The sequence below is a fragment of the Rhinopithecus roxellana genome, chromosome 10 (genome assembly GCF_007565055.1).
Source record: "Rhinopithecus roxellana isolate Shanxi Qingling chromosome 10, ASM756505v1, whole genome shotgun sequence".
In the NCBI taxonomy this organism is placed as follows: Eukaryota; Metazoa; Chordata; class Mammalia; order Primates; family Cercopithecidae; genus Rhinopithecus; species Rhinopithecus roxellana.
The window spans coordinates 102375135-102399174 of record NC_044558.1 but is presented as its reverse complement, the minus strand read 5'-3'; the positions used below and the strand labels follow the sequence as shown (position 1 = coordinate 102399174).

Genomic DNA, 24040 nt, shown 5'->3' with positions numbered 1-24040 from the left:
GGACCGACACGCTGCATCCAGGGAGAAAAGGTTGCCAGATGGACAGTCAAGGAACTGTTCTTGAATATTTTAAATGGAATCTGCAATTCTGTGGAATAAGTGGGCAGCTCTACACCCCCCAAATACCACTGGACTTTTGAGGCACGATGCGTGGAAATAATCACCGCAGACAGTCCAGGGTCCGAGGTCAATCTCCAAGACCTAATTCATTCCCCTGGATGTGCATGCAAAAATGTACACAATTCCACAAGTTCAACTAAAAATTGTATTTCCTTTAGAAAAGTGGCCTCCTTATGTGTAAATTATAAGCCAATGCAACCCCCACAAGCATAGTCACATGCCAACAGAGCTGTCGGCACCAGCCCCAGCTCGCTGGGCACCTGCCTGGATCGGGGGCTGGGGAGGGAGAAGGACATGGCAGCGTGGTAGGGACCAGTCAGGGGAGGAGGGCGCGGCGAGGGGAGGAGGAGGGTGTGCCGGGGACCAGTTGAGAAAGGAGGAGGGCGTGGGCGGGGAAGGAGAAGGACATGGCCAGGGACCAGTAGAGGAAGGAGGATGGCGCGGCAGGGACCAGTCAGGGAAGGAGGAGGCCGCGGCAGGGACCAGTCAGGGAAGGAGGAGGGCGTGGCCCGGGCCTGGCCTCACCTGTGTTGTCCTTGCTGAGCATGCTCTTCTGCATGTCCTCCACTTTGGCCACGAGCCTCTGGTACTGCTCCTCGGCCACCTGCAAGTCGTTGTTGGACGATGCCAGGCTGGCATTTTTTGCCTCCAGCATGTTCTGCAGGTCGGTCATGGCTCGCTCCAGGTCCCAGCACGACTGCTTCAAAGTGTCCACCTCCGAGCTGAGCGAATCCTGCCGCTGCTGGCTGCTGTGGCTGCACTCCACCTGTGCCTGCAGCTTCGTGCTGAGGGCGGCCAGCTGGGCCTGTAGCTCAGCCTTCTCTTTAAGTGCCTGAAAAGATCCCAACAACCACAATGACTTTCAGAAAACGAGTCACTTCCGTCCAGTGTATTAACAGGAACACAACTGGCGAGTCAGTCAGGGCCTGACGGGGGACCCTGAGACCCCCAGGCGCTCTCCCAGGGCCTGACAGGGGACTCTGCCCCGACACCCCCATGCACTCTCCCAGCACAGCCGCCCAGAAGAAGGTGACTTTCCAAACAGGCCCAGGACGCACACGGAGCTGCACTAGTTTTGGGCCCAACTGCACCTGCGCAGGGCAGCGCTCGGGCAGGGCTGGGGAAGCACCCTTCTCCTGCGAGGACACGGGAAACGTGTTCAAAACACCAAACATGCACATGGATATGCCAGATATGGCATGGATATGGCACGCACACACAGAATGCCAGACGTGCAGAGGGACCCCTGAGAGATTAACAGCGGATTCGGATCTGGGGGGAAATGGGCAAAAAACACAGGCAAGGAAAGGTGGCTGCTTCCTAAGTGTGGCTCTAGGGGCTCCAGCCAGGGCCACGGGACACAGCACAGTCCTGAGTGACCACGGCAATGCTGTGTGGCCCCAGGAACAGCAGAGAATCGCCAGAGGAAATCACCCCACCACCTGCCCCCACCAGCCCCCACCTGCCCCCACACTAAGGCCTACAGGGAGGGATCCAGTTCACACATCGCCAAGACAACAAACACCCAAAGCAACGGAGGAAACACAAACTCAAGGACACCCTAAAGCAAGGGGCCAGCAGCCACCACACCTGAAACAACCCCCACAATCGTGGTGTGGATGCAACCGAAGCACCAATCAGTGACCCCAGGAGGATAAGAAGATAAAGTGCAGTGAGAGCAAGCCACCGTTCGAGAGAGTGGCTACGCAGAGGAAGGGAAATGCGCCCGATGACGGGAGGCTCACGCTGTAACACTGGAGAAGTGACGACTGCACAACCAGAATTAGCCTCAGAACAGCCGAAATCACATTTTCCGTCGACACAGCTTTAGGTGGTTTCTGTCCAAGGACCATGTTGTACAAGAAAACCATCTTCAGCATGAGATGTGCATTTAGCAAGGCAAGCTTCCGGCGTGGTGAGCAGCTACGGCCCTGCTCTGCGGCCCCATTCGCTGCAGGAGGCCCCTCAGCCCCGTCACCTCAGGGCCTGGGTGCATTCTCATGCTTCCATGCCAGAAGCAGACAGCTGACCCCCACTGAACAGATTTACACAACTGTCGACAGAAGGTAAATACCTAGCTCTTTGCTATGGGTAAAGTGCATACAACAAAATGACAAAGGAGAGCTGAAAAAGGGATGGAAAATGATGTTTCTGGCACATGCTAACCAAAGCCAGCATGTGCGGCTTTTTCTGATATAGCAAAACAAGTATCAGAAAAAGCAGAAAGCGAGGCCGGGCACGGTGGCTCACGCCTGTAATCCCAGCACTTTGGGAGGCTGAGGCGGGCGGATCACAAGGTCAGGAGATCGAGACCACGGTGAAACTCCGTCTCTACTAAAAATACAAAAAATTAGCCGGGCGCGGTGGCAGGCGCCTGTAGTCCCAGCTACTCAGGAGGCTAAGGCAGGAGAATGGCATGAACCCAGGAGGCAGAGCTTGCAGTGAGCTGAGATTGCGCCACTGCACTCCAGCCTGGGGGATAGAGCGAGACTCTGTCTCAAAAAAAAAAAAAGAAAAAAAAAAAAGAAAAGCAGAAAGCACTACAAAGAAAAAAGGTTCACCATGCCAGAAAAAGGTGCAACTCACCAAGAGAATTTAACTTTTAAGGCCTGTGAAGACACCTAACATCCAGGAAATATTCTGGTGAGATGCAGGGAGAAATGGACCCATGCACGATGAGGCAGAAAACTCACACCTCTTTCTAAGGCTGACAATAGACAAAAAACGTAAAGATGCAGAACACTTGGCTGCCAGACACGCTGCGGCGGCTGATTCCCAACCACATCTGCGAAACCTCCTACCCAGCAGAGGAGCCACATGTGCTTTCCGACTTCGCCGCACGCTAAGGCGTCAAGAGTGTCCGTTACCTGACTCGCCTCCAGTGACAAGGCTTCCAGCTGTCCTTCGAGTCGCATTTTCTCTTTGAGCACCTGCAGCATCTCCTCCTGCGTTTCTGCTGCAGAGCTCTCCAAGGACACGCTGGGGACAAAAGCACGGGTCAGGCCTGTGAGAGCCACAGCCATCCTGATTTTCCTTCATACTCTTCCATGTTCTCCAAATTCCACGCACCCCTGCTGCTCTCTCTCAATCTTTTCAAATTAAGTAGAGAGCTAAGGCTTGCACGAATGCACAGATGAACATTCCTGCCTCACACAGTGGGAACTGTTACGGAAATGTGAGACATGCATCCTGCAGCTTAGTGACAAGTCTATGTAAACAGGAGAGTGAATATTTTAATAACACAGACGATTGCTGATTAGATCCAACTCTACTGCTTAAAAAGCAGCAGACTTGTTTATGAATGAAATGTTCATGTCAAGACTAAGGTCAGAATCAGGAAGAAAAGCTGTGTATCACCTGTTCCAGTGCAGAGCCCTGGGCGGGGGAAGCAACATCTAAGGTCAGGCCCTCTGCCTGCCCCGCCCACCTCTGCTATCGTCCCACCCACCTCTGCCTGGCCCCTCCCTTTGCCTGCCCCACCCACCTCTGCTATCACCCCACCCACCTCTGCTATCACCCCACCCACCTCCACCTGCCCCACCTACCCCTGCCCACCCCGCCCCCTCTGTGGCCCCTCCCACCTCTGCTGTGCCCCCACCTGCTGCAGATGCTGTCTCTCCGACTCCGCACCTCCCCGTTGACCTCCTTCCCCTGGTCTTGGTGCTCAGCGGCTGCAGCCTGGAGGACGTCCTTAATGGAGGGGAACTGGCCCAGCGTATCCGCAGGAATCTCCTGGCCGTTGACCATATAGGGGGTGTCCTGCGTGCCCACTGTCTTCGACAGAACACCATAGGTCCCTCGGGTAGAGGCGCTGCTGTATGATGAGCTGTCGCTGTCATTTCCATCCACCTCAGACACGCTGTCTCCAGCCAGGGAGGCGTTCTCCAGACGGTCGTCAGTGTCGGGGGACAGGCTGATCTCAGACACAACGGACGCTGCGCTGCTTCTGTTCTGCTTCAGGGAACCCTTGGTAGAATCGGGAACCGGAACGTTTCCCCTGGAATTCCCAGCATTTGAATCTTCGGTTCTGTAATCAGCCAGAGACCGGATTTTGCTTGATTTGGAACTTTTTTTCTCCTTAGGGTGTGCCGGAAGCCCCAGGCTGCCCACCTTAGGCCCCCGAGGGACACTGGTGCGCAGGAAGGAATATTCTTTTGTCATAGCCACGGTGCTGGCCCTTGGTAAGTTTTCTGGGTTTAACATGAGCTCAGGATCAAGCGTACTAAAAAGTCTCGTTTTGGTTGCAGGTTGACTGGACTGAGAAGAAAACAAAAGTACAAAAATTACATTTAAAATCCACAAGCAGCATTCTTAAAATTGCCATTCAGAACGGTGGCACCGATTACACTCCCTCCACTAACAATCAGAGAGCACCACCTCCCCAGGCCCTCACCACACAGGGTGCAGCCAGGCCTCCAATCCTCGTTGGTCTCACTGCTGCAAGGCCCCACTCGAGTGACCAGCATGACCACCCCTGGTCTAAAGCATACTCTTCAGTGAATGACTTCAACACTTTTAAAACAAAACAGCAAGAACCTCATCAGACTCCTCAACAAAACTTTCCCGGCTACTCTCTAGTTTATTTTTTTGAATAAACATAGAAGCTTTCTTCAAGGCCGGGCGCGGTGGCTCACACCTGTAATCCCAGCACTCTGGGAGGCTGAGGCGGGCAAATCATTTGAGGTCAGGAGTTCAAGACCAGGCTGGCCAACATGGTGAAACCCCCGTCTCTACTAAAAATACAAAAAAATGAGCCAGGCATGGTGGCGGGCACCTGTAATCTTGGCTACTCAGGAGGCTGAGACAGGAGAATCACTGGAACCCGGGAGGTGGAGGTTGCAGCGAACCAAGATAGCTCCAGCCTAGACAAGAGTGAGACTCCGTCTCTCAAAAAAAAAAAAAAAAAAAAAAAAAATTAGCTGGGTAGGGTGGCACATGTTTTTAATCCCAGCTACTCAGGAGGCTGAGGCAGGAGAATCGTTTGAACCCGGGAGGCAGAGGTTGCAGTGTACACCACTACACTCCTGCTTGGGTGACAAAGCGAGATTCTGTCTCGAAATACATATACATATTTTTTTCTTTTTTTTTTTTAACTGCTCATTGACAATGCACCTGGTCACCTAAACTCTGATGGGAGATGTACAAGGAGGTGAATGTTGCTTTCATGCCTGCGAACTCAACATCCATTGTGCGGCCCATGGATCAAGGACTAGTTTTGACTTTTTTTTTTTTTTTTTTTTGTTGAGACGGAGTCTCGCTCTGTCGCCCAGGCTGGAGTGCAGTGGCTGGATCTCAGCTCACTGCAAGCTCCGCCTCCCGGGTTTACGCCATTCTCCTGCCTCAGCCTCCCGAGTAGCTGGGACTACAGGCGCCCGCCACCTCGCCCGGCTAGTTTTTTTTTGTATTTTTAGTAGAGACGGGGTTTCACTGTGTTAGCCAGGATGGTCTCGATCTCCTGACCTCGTGATCCGCCCGTCTCGGCCTCCCAAAGTGCTGGGATTACAGGCTTGAGCCACCGCGCCCGGCCAGTTTTGACTTTCAAGTCTTATTACTTAAGAAATACCTTTGTAAGGGTACAACTGCCACAGTCATAGTAATTCCTCTCATGGAACTGGGCAAAGTAAACTGAAAACCTTCTGGAAAGGATTCACCACTCTAGATCCCATTAAGAACACTCATGATTCATGGGTGGAGGGGTCAAAATACCAACATTAACAGGAGTGTGGAAGAAGCTGATTTCTACCCTCACAGACGACTTGGAGGGGTTCCACACTTCTGTGGAGAACCTGACTGCAGATGTGGTGGAAATAGCAAGAGAACTAGAATTAGAAGTGGAGCCTGAAGATGTGATTGAATTGCTGCAATCTCATGATAAAACTTGAATGGGAGGGCCGGGCGCGGTGGCTCATGCCTGTAATCCCAGTACTTTGGGAAGCTAAGGGGGGTGGATCATGAGGTCAGGAGATCGAGACCATCCTGGCTAACACAGTGAAACCCCGTCTCTACTAAAAATACAAAAAAAATTAGCCAGGCGTCGTGGTGGGCGCCTGTAGTCCCAGCTACTTGGGAGGCTGAGGCAGGAGAATGGCGTGAACCTGGGAGGCGGAGCTTGCAGTGAGCCGAGATGGCGCCACTGCACTCCAGCCTGGGCGACAGAGCAAGACTCCATCTCAAAAAAAAAAAAAAAACAACTTGAATCGGTAAAATCCTATCAAACAGCACTGCATGTTACAGAGACATCTTTTGTAAGAGAGTGAATCACCATGGCAAACTTTAGTGCGGTTTGAAGAAATTACCGCAGCCCAACCTTCAGCAACCACCACACTGATCAGTCAGGAGCCATCAAACTTGACGCAAGATCCTCCAACAGCACAGAGATTACAACTTGCTGAAGGCTCAGATGATCGTTAGCATTTTTTAGTAATAAAGCATTTTCAAATTAATGTGGATACATCTGTTTTATTTAGACACAGTGCTACTGCACACTTAGTAAACTACAGTAGTGTATATACATAACTTCTTTATGCTCTAGGAAACCAAAACCATGTAGGACTTGCTCTATTGCAATGTTTACATTTTTGTGGTAGTCCGGAACTGAACCCACAGTGTCTCTGAGGTCACCTGTGTTTTCTTTCTTTGCTTTTCAATTGGCAGATTTAGAAATAAAATGTGCTTGTTGCAAAAGAAGCAGGACCAGGCGGGGGAACAAGCCAGGCTCCTGTGGAGTCCCCCAGAGGTGGGACCCACACGACAGGAGCAGAGTCAACCGCTGCAGAGGCCCCTGAGCCCATGGCAGCTCAGAGAAGCCAATGGCAGGTCCCAGGGTTATGTGGGACCAACAGCTGTCTCTAGGGCAGGAAGCTTTCCATGAGCTTGTTCGGGAGAGGGGACTCACCCTCTCCTGCTGGCGCTTCACCCTGTACTGTTTGAGCTGCTCTTCCAGCCACTTCCGAGCCTGAAGTCGGACCTGCTCCTCCTTCTCCAGCGGCAGGGAAGCATCTGTAGAGCCTGCAGTGGGAAAATGGCCATTTGGAAACTCATCAAATACCAGGATGCAGAACAATCAGGCACAAGAGCTTGGTCATTTTGTACTTAATTACCCATATATTTTACACCTGAACAATGCAGAGCCATCTTGTTTGGAAGAACAATTTCTAGATCAAGAGAGAACTGTGAGCCCCCTTCACTGACCACAGGCGGGAACTACCTCACAGGAGACACACTGGCCAGGCACTGGGTCTGTGATCCCATGACAAGTACACCCTGCCTGGGGGCATCCCCTGGTAAAACAGGAAACCGCAGCAAGTGACTTTTTTTTTTTTTTTTTTTTTGAGACACAGTCTCGCTCTGTCTCCCAGGCTGGAATGCAGTGGTGCGATCTCGGCTCACTGCAAGCTCTGCCTCCCGGGTTCAAGCAATTCGCCTGCCTCAGCCTCCCAAGAAGCTGGGATTATAGGCGCCCACCACCACGCCCAGCTAATTTTTTGTATTTTTAGTAGAGATGGGGTTTCACCGTGTTAGCCAGGATGGTCTTGATCTCCTGACCTCATGATCCGCCCACCTCAGCCTCCCAGAGTGCTGGGATTACAGGCGTGAGCCACTGCACACGGCCTTTTTTTTTTTTTTTTGAGACGGAGTTTTGCTCTTGTTGCCCAGGCTGGAGTGCAGTGGTGCGATCTTGGTTTACTGCAACCTCTGCCTCCTGGGTTCAAGCAATTCTCCTGCCTTAGCCTCCCGAGTAGACGGGATTACAGGCATGCAACACCACGCCTGACTAATTTTGTATTTTAGTAGAGATGGGGATTCTCCATGTTGGCCAGGCTGGTCTCGAACTCCTGACCTCAGATGATCCACCCGCCTCAGCCTCTCAAAGTGCTGGGATTACAGGCGTGAGCTGCCACACCTGGCAGCAAGTGCCTTTTAACAACAAAAAGAACTGGGTTCAAAGCTGGAGCCGTGCTGAGCACTCTGAGGCAGGCTTAGCTCTCACCAGCTGCAACTTCCCCGGCTTCACAGCAGCTTCTCCTGACCCCGCTGGGCACTGTGGAGTTACAGGCAGTACCCAGTCACAGGAGCTCAGCCGCCGCTGGGTCATGAGACCCCAGTGGCATTTCCTTGCACAGTTATATCTGCGGGTGAGTTACAGGCAGTACCCAGCCACAGGAGCTCAGCCGCCATGGGGTCACGAGACCCCGCGTGCATTTCCTTGCACAGTTACATTTGGGGTCCGCTTTGACGCACAGCTCATCTCAGCTCCTGCAGTCACAAGCCACGTTACGAAAAGGCTCTTGGTACTCAAACGGCTGAAGCCTGGGGCCAGGCGTCACTGCAGAGTAAATGCTCCGCCCTCCAGGGCTGGAAGCAGGTTACCTCAGTCTCCAGACAGACGAGATTCCAATCCGAGGTCATGCTCCGGGACAGGAGGGGAAAATTATAACGTTTTAGCCAAAACCAGAATTTAAAGTATCTAAAACCCAGACCTTTCATTTTGGTGATGAAAGGGTTGCATGGTGCGTGCCAACGTGTCACAGTTACAAACCCAGGACTCCACTTCCCAGGGCGGAGCGTGTGGCCCTCGTCCTTCCTAAGCCAACAGCAGACACGGCCCGATGGCCTGGGTGCCGACCAGAGGAGGGAAGCATAATCACGCAGCAACGCTTTACACACGGCACCCTCCTTATATGTGGATGCTGAGGAGATAAGCAGCTACTGTCCTAAATAATCCCTAAAATCGGGGCAGTCACCAAGAATTTCACTGTAAATGTACCATTATTAGTTTATACATTTTATCACTGAAAAGATCTCTAGTCCTTTTCACAAGGCAAAGTGGTCCAGATGGCTAGACTGTAAATGGCCAACGCAGGCCTATGGCCATCAGACAGATATTTATACAAGTCGGCAAAATGAGCAGGGTTTCAACCAAACACTGATGCAGGAGACAGGCTCAGAGCCAGGCGCCAGCAGGAACAGATGACCAGGGGCATCCCGCAAAGGCGTGCACACAGACCCAGCACTGCTGTCACAGAGGCACCTGGGCCAGAGCTCACACATCTGTAACTTCAGGACCCCAAAAGTAAATAAACTAAGTTGAAAAAAATCAGGAATCTAGATTTTTTACATGCTACTTCTCAACTTAAACGCTGGCAATGAGTTTTCAGAATTGTTTCAAATAAACACATGTGAAATGCAGTTTGATTTCAATAATTTGGGGGTTTTTGTTGTTTTTATTTAGTTTTAAGAAATTTTTAAAAATATACTGCAGGCCAGGCACAGTGGCTCACGCCTATAATCCTAGCATTTTGGGAGGCCAAGGTATGACGATCACTTGAGCCCAGGAGTTCAAGACCAGCCTGGGCAACATGGTGAGACCCTGTTTCTATAAAAAAAATAAAAAATAAAAAATAATTAAAATTACCCAGGTGTGGTGGCGTGCACCTGTTGTCCCAGCTACTTGACGGCAGAGGCAGGAAGATACCTCGAGCCTGGGAGGCAGAGGCTACAGTGAGCTCTGACTGTGCCACTGGACTCCAGCCTGGGCGACAGAGCAAGATCCTGACTCTAATTAAAAAAACAAAACAGGCTGGATGCCCACGGTCTGCTTACCAAGCACCTGGGTGACACAGGACATGCAGGCCGGCCTTTAACACAAGAGCGTCAGCACCGCTGCCAGTCAGACCGTAGCAGAGCCTGTACTCCAACTGCATCTTCACTCTCTAATGTGAAGCTCTCTTTGCTAAACGCACAGCCCTGCATGGGACTTGGATGGCACACGGCAGGCACAGGCACACAACGGCTCAGAGAGCAAGTGCGCAGGGCACCTGCTCCCAAGGGGCTGAGTGACACGAACGTGGAGGGTGGGAAAAGCGGCGGGAACGGATGCTTACACAGTTGCGTTTCTTGCATAGGAAGACTGAGTCTGAGAGACTGCAAAGCTTCTTTTCTAACACTGCCCTCAGCACTAGTTCCCTGAGCCTTCCTTAGGTTGTCATGGAAACCAGCCACACCTGGAGAGGCATCAGGGCCCACTGGGCTTGTGGTGGGGTCGAGAGATGATGGAGGGTCTGGTGAGGGTGGCATTGGCCCGTTCTGACAGAGGCCTCCCTGGCCAGGTCCATCCGGGCTTTCTCCTTCCGTGGAAGCTCTGTTTACCTCAGCACCTGGAAAGACAGAGTACGCTGGACCACCGTGGATTTAACAAGTGATGTCGCTTTTGAGACACGCAGCTGGAGTAGGAAAGAAGAGGATCCAGACTCATGAGCACGGTACCTTCTCACCCCACAAAGGCGTTCACTCTGAGAAGAGCAGCCCATGGGCCCCGTCCCACAGGCGGGGTGGCCAGGATAAGGCCCACAGCCTGGCTGCTGTCATGTCCTCCCTGTAAAGTGAACTCGCCCTCCACGCCTCCACTCTGGCTATAGAATTTATGTAGTAACGACAGTAACATTTCCTCTTTTTACTTTTTTTTTTGAGATGGAGTCTCGCTCTAGTGCCCAGGCTGGAGTGCAGTGGCACAATCTCAGCTCACTGCAAGCTCCACCCACCAGATTCAAGCGATTCTCCTGCCTCAGCCTCCCGAGGAGCTGGGATTACAGGCTCCCACCACCACATCCGGCTAATTTTTGGTCTTTTTAGTAGAGACGGGGTTTCACCATGTTGGCCAGGCTGGTCTCAAACTCCTGGCCTCAAGTGACCCGCTCACCCGCCTTGGCCTCGCGGAGTGCTGGGATTACAGGCGTGAGCCACTGCACCCAGCCAATGTTTCCTTTCCATTTAAGTAAAACCAATAAGAAATCTTATGAAAGTCAACTATTTAAAACAAGCAAAAATCACAAACGCTTAAAACACAGCTGACAATCTTTCTAGCAGGCACTGGGAACAGCAGTGTTAATCAGAGTCACAGCCTCACATTTACAAACGCTGATTCTGGAGTCATTTCAAAGCCTAAGCTTATCCTCCAAGGCGAGGACCCTACAGCAAAGAGGTGGATTATGTCATCAGAACAGCACCCGCGAAGCAGAGACAGAACCCAGAACTGCGCTTCTGCTCGAAGACTGCCTGCTGGGTAATGGCCTGGGTTGAACCAGTGATAATTCTATAGCCACCTGTTACCTCAGTTCACCCGCTAACAAGATTATATATAAATTACCCACAAGACAAACTAAAACATAGTTCCTCATCAAATGGAATAAAGAAAGACTTCTTTCAGTGAAGTGATTTTCAGTCTTTTCCCTGCCCCCTAACTGCTGATTGGCAGGTGGGTCAGTTCAGTCAAAGAACCAAGACATGTGAGGGGAAGGGAGGGTCCTCAGGGGGTTCTGGCCCTGGTTCCAGTGGCTCTCAAGGCCTGGCAACACCCCACCTCTCACAGCGGTCAGCATTCCTCGGATCCCATGTGCATGTAGTACAGTAAATTCGCTTTTTGCTCAAGCAAATTAAAAATGGGTTTCTTTCACTTACAAATGTGAGTCCAAACTAACACAGCTACTTACTGTCATGCCTCCTGAAAGAAAAACCAGAGTAAAAGCAGGGGTGCCACAGATAGGAAGCCAGAGCAAGGGGACCCCGCCAACACACTGAGACGCCGGTCATGCAAAGGACCGGGGAGCTCCACTGCTAGGAGAGGGAAACCTTGCATTTCAGATAAAAGTTAATGGGTTAGGCCAGGCGCGGTGGCTCACGCCTGTAATCCCAACACTTTGGAGGCCGATGCAGGTGGATCACTTGAGGTCAGGAGTTCAAGACCAGCCTGGCCAACATGGTGAAACCCCATCTCGACTAAAAAGACAAAAATTAGCCAGGCACGGTGGCATGCGTCTGTAATCCCAGCTACTTGGGAGGCTAAAGCAGGAGAATCACTTGAACTCGGGAGGTGGAGGTTGCAGTGAGCCAAGACCGTGACACTGCACTCCAGCCTTGGCAACAGAGCAAGACTCTGTCTCAAAAAAACAAAAAACAACAAAATAAGAGGTTGGCCACATGCAGTGGCTCTCGCCTGTAATCCCAGCACTTTGGGAGGTGGAGGTGGGAGGATAACTTAAGGCCAGGAATTCAAGACCAGCCTGGGCAACGGCAAGACTGTCTCTATAAAAAGTTTTTAAAATGAGCCAGGCAACTGGGCACGGGGGCTCACACCTGCAATCCCAGCACTTTGGGAGGCCAAAGCGGGTGGATCACCAGAGATCGGGAGTTCGAGACCAGCCTGATCAACATGGAAACTCCATCTCTATTAAAAATACAAAATTAGCCCGGCATGGTAGCACATGCCTGTAATCCCAACTACTCAGGAGGCTGAGACAGAAGAATCGCTTGAACCCGGGAGGCAGAGGTTGCGATGAGCCGAGGTCGCACCATTGCACTAAGCCTGGGGGACAAGAACAAAACTCTGTCTCAAAAAAAAAGAAAAATCAGCCAGGCGTGCTGACACGCGTCTGTAGTCACAGCTACCCCAGACACCAAGGCAGGAGGATCGCTTACACCCAGGAGACCAAGGCAGGAAGATCGCTTACGCCCAGGAGCTCATGGCTGCAGTGAGCTATGATTATACCACTGCACTTCAGCCTGCTCAATGCAGCAACACCCTGACTCTAAAAACAGTAATAAAATTTTTAAAACAGAAAAATAAAGAGGTAGAGGCTGCGATTAATCAAGCATCTTGCTCGAGGGCACAATGCTCCCGAGTGGTAGATCTAAGAGCCGGTTCCATGGCTGTGGGTCTCAGAACCCCTGACCTTGGGCCTCCAAGCTGTTATCTGCCTCACCTGATGCTTCTGTAGCAAGGACCAGCGAAGCTATCCTAAGTGCCTGAGTATCATTTTACAGGAATTAGACTGTGATTTCTGATAGTAAATTAGCACATCCACAGTCTGCCGTTTTAAAGCACTGAACCTCCTGGCCAGAAAGAGGCAGGAGAACTGAGTGAATAACTAACTCACCCTTTCCCTCTGACACGTGCATAGCCCCGGGGGGCTAACATAAAATTGTGCTCAGTAATCCTTAGATCTCTACTGAAATAGTTCTGAATTCTAGCTATTAAACATTTGGCCACTGACCAAACAGGCAGAATTTGGCCAGGCACAGTGGCTCACTCCTGTAATCCCAGCACTTTGGGAGGCTCAAGTGGGTGGATCACTTAAGATCAGGAGTTCGAGACCAGCCTGACCAACATGGTGAAACCCCATCTCTACTAAAAATACAAAAAACAGCTGGGCGTGGTGGTGGGCGCCTATAGTCCCAGCTACTTCAGGAGGCTGAAGCAGGAGAATTGCTTGAACCCGGGAGGTGGAGGTTGCAGTGAGCTGAGATTATGCCACTGCACTCCAGCCTTGGCAACAGGACACTGTGTCACACACACACAAAAAAGGGGCTGGGTGCGGTGGCTCACGCCTGTAATCCCAGCACTCTGGGAGGCTGAGGTGGATGGATCACCTGAGGTTGGGAGTTCACGACCAGCCTGACCAACATGGAAAAACCCTATCTCTACTAAAAATACAAAAAACAGCCAGGGGTGGTGGCGCACGCCTGTAATCCCAGCTACTCAGGAGGCTGAGGCAGAAGAATCGCTTGAACCCAGGAGGTGGAGGTTGCAGTGAGCCGAGATCTCGCCACTGCACTCTAGCCTCGGCAACAAGAGCGAAACTCCATCTAAAAAAAAAAAAAAAAAAAAAAGGTAGAATTCTGGGCAGGGAACACGACAAAGACCCATAGATCCCTTCAGGGAAACACTGCTGCTGCCCCACAGGTGTCAAATGGCGTTCTGTTTACCAGGAATGTGCTTGATCTAAAGGTGGCATCATTCGGTGACTACTTTGAATGAAGTGAAAAGTTCACGGTGGTCTCAACACCACGTCCTCCCTCAACACCACGTCCTCCTGTGACCAGCACACAGAGGAACCTGACGACTTACGCTGGGCTTTGTCCTGCTGGTCAGGTGGCACCACTGGGCCCGGGGGCTTCAGGGGGCCCTCGGGGAGAGCCAAGGGGCCACCGTGGGATCTGTCCTCCTGGAGGCCATCCTGCTCAGCCGACACGCCGTCCATGGTCAGGACGACACCAGCTGCACTGACGCTGTGGGGCTACAAGTGAACCTTGGACAAGCTTGGTTTCTGCCATCAGCAACAGCCAAGAGCTCCTGGGAGGGGCCCCAGTGTGTCTCCCATTTTCAGGAGATCTAATGACTCAAATGGCTTGAGGTCAAACCAGCTAATATCATGATACCTGACAGGAGAGAAAGAAAAAAAATGTATTATGAAACTTTTACTCGTCAGATTTCAAGTATCGATTACAAAATTAACATATGGTTCCCAATTTGCACACGTACAAGAAACAAATAGACTTTTTCATTCAGCAAATAATCCTGGAGCACCTACAATGTTCTAGGTTTTGCGGCTAAAATGTTGACCCAGCCACACTGGGCCCTTTCCTGAGGGAGCTTAATGTCTGTGTCGGTGCCAACTAAAGAACATTCTGCCAGGTCACTGCGGCTTTGTATTGTGGAGTAGCTGTCACACAGGGCAACTGAGGAACTGAGTTTTAAATTTAAAATTAGTTAATCTGGGCCGGGCGCGGTGGCTCCAGCCTGTAATCCCAGCACTTTGGGGGGCCGAGACAGGTGGATCACCAGGTCAAGAGATCGAGACCATCCTGGCTAACACGGTGAAACCCCGTCTCTACTAAAAAATACAAAAAACTAGCTGGGCAACGTGGTGGGCGCCTGTAGTCCCAGCTACTCCGGAGGCTGAGGCAGGAGAATGGCGTGAACCTGGGAGGCGGAGCTTGCGGTGAGCTGAGATCCGGCCACTGCACTCCAGCCGGGGTGATAGTGAGACTCCGTCTCAAAAAAAAAAAAAAAAATTAATTAATTTGGGCCAGGTGCGGTGGCTCACCCATGTAATCCCAGCAATTTGGGAGGCCGAGGCAGGCAGATCACATGAGATCAGGAGCTCAAGACCAGCCTGGCCAACATGGTGAAACCCCATCTCTACCAAAAATACAAAAACTAGCTGGGCGTGGTGGTGCACACCTGTAATCCCAGCTACTCGGGAGGCTGAGGCAGGAAAGTTGCTTGAACCTGGGAGGTGGAGTTTGCAGTGAGCTGAGATCATGCCACTGCACTCCAGTCTGGGCAACAGAGTGAGACTCCATCTCAAAAAAAAAATTAGGCCAGATGCAGTGGCTCACGCCTACTATCCCAGCACTTTGGAAGGCTGAAGTGGGTGATCACCTGAGGTCAGGAATGCAGACCAGTCTGGCCAACATGGTGAAGCCCTGTCTCTGCTAAAAATACAAAAAATAGCTAGGTGTGGTGGCGGGCACCTGTAATCCCAGCTAGTTGGGAGGCTGAGGCAGGAGAGTCACTTGAACCTGGGAGGCGGAGGTTGCGGTGAGCCGAGATCGCACCACTGCACTCCAGCCTGGGCGACAGAGGGAGACCCCATCTCAAAAAAAATTTAAAAATTAAAATATCAGACTCGCAGGCCTAGGTGTGCTAGGGCACACTCCCCTCTCAGCCAGTGGAGTGACTCCCCAAGGCCAAGGCTCCTGCTGGCAGTCCCACCCCTTCAGGTTGGACAGCTCAAATCTGGAGAAACAAAACTTTAAAAAGCAGGTGCCATGGATGTGGTAACTGTATACAGGGGGTACAAGGACACCAGAAAGGTAGCTGCCTTGGAGTGGGGGCACAGAGAGGGCATCTCACAGCAGGGCCTGTTCCCGTCTTTACCTGTAGCTGGGTTAGAGCTCGCTCTCTCTCTCTCAGCCCTGCTGGGCTACATTCAGGTGAGCAAAACTTTACCCAACATTTGACAAGTGATTTTCCACCTTGAAATGTGCTGGTGATATTATTAACTCGTTTCCTTATCAACAGGTAAGACACTAGCACGAGCTTCCATTCATTCTGCAGAAATGCTGGCATTTATTTCTTTAAAATCAGTTTCATATTAACCTACATTATGTTCTGTGTTTAACATTTTTCATGATAAATATTACACAACCTTCGCCTCTAGCTTACGAATCCCACACAGAAGGTATAGACAAGAAGCCCATGTGGGGCTCCGCGTGGTGGTTCACGCCTGTAATCCCAGCACTTTGGGAGGCCAAGGCGGGCAGATCACCTGAGGTCAGGAGTTTGAGACCAGCCTGGCCAACATGGTGAAACCCCATCTCTACTAAAAATACAAATAACTAGCCAGGTGTGGTGACAGGTGCCCATAATCCCAGCTACTTGGGAGCCTGAGGCAGAAGAATCACTTGAACCTGGGAGGCAGAGGTTGCAGTGAACCAAGACCACACCATTGCACTCCAGCCTGGGCAACAAGAGTGGAAACCCCATCTCAAAAAAAAAAAAAAGGGCCAGGCGCAGTGACTCACGCCCATAATCCCATAACTTTGAGGCCAAGGTGGGTGGGTCACTGGAGGTCAGAATTTCAAGACCAGCCTAACATGGTGAAACCTCATCTTTACTAAAAATACAAAAATTAGCCAGGCGTAGCGGCACGTGCCTGTAATCCCAACTACTCAGGAGGCTAAGGCAGGAAAATTGCTTGAACCTGGGAGACAAAGGTTGCAGTGAGTCAAAATTGTGCCATTGCACTCCAGCATGGGAGACAAGTGCAAAACTCCATCTCAGAAAAAAAAAGCAGCCCACGTGGCTGGTCCTTGGGAGCACGTGTGCCGCTGGCCCCACAGCAGGATGTGCCTGTCTTTCTAGGAGTTTTTACTCTCACTCTATCTGCCATCTAGACTGGTCACCCATGAAAGAGGAAACCCACTGGTGGTGGGTGTAACTCAGTCCACTGACGCAGTCAGTAACTCACGGAAGGACGTGCAGACCTGTGTCTGCTCCTAACTATAATAATCCGCCATTCCTCTCTGCCGTCTTGCACCCTACAGGCCAGAGACAGTTATGAGTTCATAAGAGTGTTGTTCAGAGCATTAAAAGGTTATGTACGCTATCAGCGTGAAACTAGCAGTAAGGGTTTGTAACCAGAAAGCACTGTGAATAGAAATGTGTCACACCATTAGTAACTATAAATCCAGCACAGCTAATCAAGAAACTCCTGTAAACAAAGGATCCTAGGAGTCTTGACTCAGGGTGCCTGGCACCTATAAATATTTAAAGATTAAAGCAATGTCTGAATCACAGAAGTGAAGGAAGTTACTGAGACTGGTCAACAGCTAATCCTGTGTGCAACGAATTCTCAATCTCACTTTTGTGTCTACGACCATCTAGTAACATCTTCCATCCCCGGATTTTCCAGGTGGGTGGGTGATAAAGGGGCCCTAGAGCCTGGGCAGGGATCTGAGCCACACACCTGTCCTTACACACAGCACAGAACTCTCTGAAAATCACTTTCCAGGAAAAACACTGCGACGATCTCCACCAAGCCTGCCCCTCGGCTACAATCCCAGACGCGCCCCAGGAGAGCTGGGGGTCAGTCGGCCACGACCCCCCGGGAGTGGAGAAGACACCCCAAAACAAGGGGAGGAGCATTAGCAAAATGACAGCCGCTCACCACAGGCTTCCCCTTCGACCACAGACGAATTACAAACCGGCACAGAGGGATCCACGGGTGGAATGTGGACTCTGCTGTGCCACTGAATATTGGTACGTGTACATCTGGTCCTCCTGAGAATTTCCTAGCAAAAGAAAACTTGTGGGCCGGGCGCGGTGGCTCAAGCCTATAATCCCAGCACTTTGGGAGGCCGAGACAGGCGGATCACGAGGTCAGGAGATCGAGACCATCCTGGCTAACACGGTGAAACCCCGTCTCTACTAAAAAAAATACAAAAAACTAGCCGGGCGACGTGGCGGGTGCCTGTAGTCCCAGCTACTTGGGAGGCTGAGGCAGGAGAATGGCGTAAACCCAGGAGGCGGGGCTTGCAGTGAGCTGAGATCCAGCCACTGCACTCCAGCCTGGGCGGCAGAGCGAGACTCCGTCTCAAAAAAAAAAAAAAAGAAAACTTGTGTTTTGCTTTGTGAAGTCTTTGCTTCTGCCTTGCAGGGGTGGGGTGATGATATGGAAACGACCATGTGTGGCTACGCATGCAGTCCTCCTGGCCCCTCAGGTAAAGCGTCTTGTCCATCCCCTCTGCCATCACCGTACCTCACGTGGCCTCCCCCACAGCACGTCACGTCTGCCACTGTGTGTGTGCCCATTATATGGCGAGAGCCTTGAAGGCAAAGACTCACTTCCCATCTGCCTCCTACTACCTTGAATACTCCCAACTCCTAAAGTGCTAATGCGGATTTAATTTGCCGAATTAAATACCTAGTTCTGCTGAGTACACTCCTCAGCCACAAAGCTAATGGTTCCAAAACAAAGTGATCAAGTATTTGAATCCTTGAGCATCAATACTCCCTTTTAAAATACAGAAAACTCTAAACGATTCCAGCTGAAACATCTGAAAGCTTCAGTTCCAATGAGGGAGTCCAGGGAGTTAGAAACGGGAAGAGCAGCATCACGACCATAGCCCAGGCACCACCACCTGAACAGAAAGGATGGGACGACCAGCAGGACCCGACTCAGTCATTACAGGCAGAACATGCAGAAGAGAACTGCTGCAGAGGCCCACAGTGACGACACCAGGGCCTTACACTGACCAAGGAGGAGGAACATAGCCAAAGATGCTCAGGTTCCACCGAGAGGGCATGCCAACATGGTGACAGCCAACTGCACCAAGCTCTCTGAGTCCAGTGCAATCACAGATTCTGCTCACTTAATTCCCCTGCTGGCGTCCAAGCAGCCCACCTCTCCAGAACGGAGACCCCGAGATGGTGACTGTAAGTCACAAAGACGACCCCTGTTTGTAGGCAGCCCCTCCTGAAGCCGGACCAGAGGAGAATTCACTAACAGCCTGGAGTTTGCTGACAGCGATACTTCTCCCTGTAGGGCAATAAGCTGGCAGTCTCGGTCGATCCTCAGTCTTGCTTGCTTTTTAGTTAAAATTTGGAATGACTCAGTCATCAGGGCCTCATTACTTCAGAAGACTGACAAAAGCCAATCTCTGGGCAGCAAGGAGGAGGAGCAGCCAGTTGCCAGTGCATCACAGAAAGCTGCTATTAGGAACATGACTCCATTTTGATTTTATTTTTTAAATAAAGAGGCCAGTCTAATCAGTCTCACTTATGATCACTTGCACTCCTACATCTCTAGAGGGAAGAGATGGAACAAAGCTGTCACCTAGAACTCGGAAAGGTCCACACAACCCTAGGTTCACAGCTGGGTAACATCAAAGGACTTCACACTGCAAAGCCACCACCTCAGGCACCTACAGGACTTTCTGCTTCCCCCACACCTGAATTCTGTATACAGACATTCCCGGCTCCATCTACTCCACCTCATTTCAGCTGTCCTATCGGGCATGAGAAACAACAGAGCACAGCCAAAGACCAAACACGATTTCCCCAGGAAGACAGTACCTGGTGGAGGCCACACTAGTATCCAAAAGTAAACAGAGATGTATACACAAAGTGAAAACCAAAAGCAAGCCTCATGTCACTGCAGAGACATAAAGGGCAGGCTTGGAAGTCGGGACTCCGGCCTCAGCTCCCAACCCTCCACCACTTAGCTGTGAGATCCTGGGCTAGAGATTTAACCACTTTTAGCCTGTCTCCTCCCGTAAAAACAACGAGAAAATGAATGCAAAATTTTGCCAGGATTAAATACAACAAGGCACAGAGTCTGTCCCATGTCCTCAATAAAATGGCAGTAATTATGATTTTCCCTTTAGTTTTGTTGCTTGTCAAAATCGCTAAGTAAAAGCCAGCCTAAGGCATTCTCACTTGGGAAAGTATGCTATTATTATTATTATTTTTTTTTTTTTTTTGAGACTGAGTCTTGCTCTGTCACCTAGGTTGGAGAGCAGTGGCGCGATCTTGGCTCACTGCAAGCTCCGCCGTCTGGGTTCACCCCATTCTCCTGCCTCAGCCTCCTGAGTAGCTGGGACTACAGGCACCCGCCACCACGGCCGGGTAATTTATTGTATTTTTAGTAGAGACGGGGTTTCACCGTGTTAGCCAGGATGGTCTCGATCTCCTGACCTCGGGATCCGCCCGCCTCGGCCTCCCAAAGTGCTGGGATTACAGGCGTGAGCCACCACGCCCGGCGATGCTACTATTTCTTAAGGCAATGGGGGGGGGGATGGGGGGGAAGCTCCTCTTCAATCTGAGTAAAGTCAGATGATTTATTTCCTTCTACACTGCCCGGAAAGCTATTAAAGGATTATAAAGGGCTATGTTCATGTCATTTAAAAGGCAATTCAAAATAATCCACGACGGGTGTGGCTGCTCACACCTGTAACCCCAGCACTTAGGGAGGTTGGGGTGGGAGAATCGCTTGAGGCCAGGAGTTCCACACCAGCCTAGGCAATACAGCAACACACCCAGTCTCTTAAAAAAAAAATCCATGAGTCACCTGTAAACGGCTTACACTGTCCCAGTGATAACAAACTCCAACCTCTTACCAATCCAGCACCTGCCTACACCAACATCCTTACCTCCATCGCTTTCCCCTGTGCCATCACACTCCAGCCACATTCTCCGCCCTCAGAATCTTCAAACTTTCTGCCTGAGACGTGTTTTTCTCACAATTTTGCCTGGCTTGCTTCTCGTCATAGAGGCCTTAGCACAGAAGTCGCCCGGCCCCCAGGCTCCCACACACCACCACTGCCCGGTACCCTCTCGGTGGCGACCCTGGGTGTCCCTGTGCTAGGTGAGCTCGGCGGGGGCAGAGACCCAGGCCCACAATGACCAGGACCCGCCACATGACTGACATTCGTCGAGTTCATACCCGTGACAACGCCCGGCCCCACTCGCTCTGGGCACCTGGAATGGAGACAAGTCCGCCAGCGACAAAGGCAAACAAGGAAGTACTCGGACTCCTGAAACCCCGGCTTCCCACGAACCACCCGACACCAAGTCACGCTTGTCAGCTGCACAGGGCCAGACTAAAGGCACAAGCACTGCCCGAGTGGTGGCAGTGGACAGCTTCAGGACATGTCGCGCTCGTCAGGCGCAGACAAGCATTCAGGAGGGCCCGCGGGCACCGGCATTTACAGAGTCCGCTCCGCTGCAGCTGAAGGGGGGCGCCCAGGCCCGAGGCCACTGCAGCGAGGAGGGGGCGACTGGAACGGGGCCGTCCCGCAACGCTGCAGGGACGGGCTCAGGCCCCGCCGCCCCACGCCCGGCCTCCGCCGCCGCCCCTCGGGCCTCCCCGGTCCATGCACGGCGGGAACCAGAGCCCCGAGGCGCCGCGGCCCCCACGCCTCTCACCCTGCTGCTGCGGCAGCCAAGGAGACCGCCCGGCCCGGATGCTCCGGCGGAGACGTGGCCGTGCGAGGGGCGGGGCGAGCGGTGCAGAGGCCTTGGGTTCCCCGGAAACAGCCTGCACGCGCTGCCTTCGTTCCGGAACAGAGACTGTCCTCCTCTTCTGCCAGCGGCCACCCCAGAGCCAGGGACGCTCTGGCCGCAGGGTCCGGATCGATCTCACCTCCGAATGTCCGGAGGCCGGCTTCAGAAAGTGACCTTAGGAGTTTGCGGACCTTTCCCTAGTAGAAACGCAACTTCCGGACTTGCAGGCCCAACTCCTTCAGGAAGCTGAACTGAGCTTCCGGCGGAAGTGGCGTGGCCGGGGCTCGGCGGGGGCGCGGCCGTCCTCGGCGGGGGCGTGACTTCCCCGCCCGCCCCAACCCCGCACCTCCACCCGGCCGGCGCCCTTCGTGCTTCAGGTGTCAGTTCAAAAGCGACGCTGCTTTCGACCCTATTTGCTTCCCCTTTAAAAGGCAAAGCTGGGCCGGGCGCGGTGGCTCAAGCCTGTAATCCCAGCACTTTGGGAGGCCGAGACGGGCGGATCACGAGGTCAGGAGATCGAGACCATCCTGGCTAACACGGTGAAACCCCGTCTCTACTAAAAACTACAAAAAACTAGCCGGGCGAGGTGGCGGCGCCTGTAGTCCCAGCTACCCGGGAGGCTGAGGCAGGAGAATGGCGTGAAACCGGGAGGCGGAGCTTGCAGTGAGCTGAGATCCGGCCACTGCACTCCAGCCCGGGTGACAGAGCGAGACTCCGTCTCAAAAAAAAAAAAAAAAAAAAAAGGGCAAAGCTGGACGGCGCGGGGCGCTGGGGAACGGCTTTCCACCTTCCCTCGTCCGCCAGGCCGCTCTTCCAGCTGTGAGGAAGGAGGTGGCCTGGAGGCCGCCTCGGGGCCCTCTGTGATGTTGCGCTCATCTCTGTGGATTTTGGAATACGCTTCTGTCTACGAACCTTTCTGGGATTTTGATGGGAACTGCTGCAGATCATTTGGGGAGCACGGGCATCGCTGACTCAGTCTTTCATCTGCGTCCATGGTGGCTTCTCCATTTATTTAGGTCTTTCGATTTCTTCCACCAGCATTTCCTAATTTCAGCATACACATTCTGCACCTTTGAAGTGTATAGTATTTCACGTCAAGCTACTGTGACACTGCGTTTTTGACGTCGTTTTCCACGTGTTCACTGTTGGTCTACACAAACGTGATGAATTCTATCTTGATTTTGTTATCCTGAGACCCCGCTGAACTCATTAGTTTGAGGGTTTATTTGACGTTTTGCGGTTGTCTGTTGTAAAATCCTTGTATTTTTTACATGGGCCATGATACTATCTGCAAATGCAAATTCTAACTCAAAATGATCACAGACTGAGGCGTAAAATGTATGAATGAAACTATACAACTTTTAGAAGAAATCAGAATTTCTGACATCTAGAGCTTGGGGAAGAGTTCCTAAAGATCTGACAAGAAAGCACAATTCACAAAAGAAGTTGATAGTGTAAACTTCATGAAAAAATTAGAAACTTTTCACCAGACGCGGTGGCTCACGCCTGTAATCCCAACACTTTGGGAGACCGAGGTGGGCGGATCACCTGAGGTCAGGAGTTCAAGACCAGCCAAGCCAAATGGTAAAACCCATCTCTACTAAAAATAATTAGCTGGGCTTGGTGGCGAGTACCTGTAATCCCAGCTACTTGGGAGGCTGAGGCAGAAGAATGGCGTGAACCCCAGGGGTGGAGCTTGCAGTGAGCCAAGATCGTGCCACAACACTCCAGCCTGGGCGACAGAGCAAGCCTCCGTCTCAAAAAAAAAAAAAAAGGCCAGGAGCGCTGCCTCACGCCTTGTAATCCCAGCACTTTGAGAGACTGAGGCAGGTGGATCACAAGGTCAACAAATGGAGACTATCCTGGCCAACATGGTGAAACCCCAGCTCTACGAAAAATACATAAAAATTAGCTGGGTGTGGTGGTGCGTGCCTGTAGTCCCAGCTACTTGGGAGGCCGAGGCAGGAGGATCACTTGAACCCAGGAGGCAGAAGTTGCAGTGAGCTGAGATCGTGCCACTGCACTCCAGCCTGGGTAACAGAGCAAGACTCTGTCTCAAAACAAACAAACAAACCTTATGAGAAAGACCACATTAAGAGGATGAAAAGATGAGTTACAGACTGTGAGAAAATATTTTCAAACCACGTTTGTTGAAGGACTAGTAGCTAGAATATATAAAGAACTCTCAAAACTTGACAGTAAAAATAAATAAATAAATAAATAAACAATTATTCTGGGCACAATGGCTCATGCCTGTAATCTCAGCACTTGGGGAGGCCGAGGCGGGCAAATCACTTGAGGCCAGGAGTTTGAGACCAGCCTGGCCAACTTGGAGAAACCCTGTCTCTACTAAAAATATAAAAATTAGCCAGGTGTGGTGGTGTACGCCTGTAATGCCAGCTACTTGGGTGGCTGAGGCACAAAAATTGCTTGAACCTGGGAGGTGGAGGTTTCAGTGAGCTGAGATCATCAAATCATGTCACTGCACTCCAGCCTGGGTGACAGAAAGAGACTCCATCTCCAAAACACACATACACACACACACACCAGAAGACAAGCAAAAAACATGAAAAG

The 24040-nt window shown here is 51.6% G+C and overlaps 1 protein-coding gene across 5 annotated transcripts in view; it reads right to left on the bottom strand.

Moving 5' to 3' along the window:
* Positions 1-21687, bottom strand: part of GOLGA3 (golgin A3) — a 51674-nt gene extending 29987 nt beyond the window's left edge. The window contains exons 1-7 of one of the 5 annotated variants that reach the window (XM_010378581.2): positions 21389-21687; positions 14024-14334; positions 10005-10277; positions 7016-7128; positions 3719-4377; positions 2988-3099; positions 646-952 (exon numbers count right to left, since the gene is read on the bottom strand). In XM_010378581.2, coding sequence (XP_010376883.2) covers positions 646-952; positions 2988-3099; positions 3719-4377; positions 7016-7128; positions 10005-10277; positions 14024-14156 — 1597 coding nt within the window. In that variant the 5' untranslated portion in view covers positions 14157-14334; positions 21389-21687. Of the gene's footprint in view, positions 1-645; positions 953-2987; positions 3100-3718; positions 4378-7015; positions 7129-10004; positions 10278-14023; positions 14335-20906; positions 21359-21388 lie in introns of those variants that run through there. The other 4 variants (XM_010378583.2, XM_010378582.2, XM_030939542.1 and 1 more) reach the window with 4 other exon arrangements.
* Positions 21688-24040: the final 2353 nt, after the last annotated feature.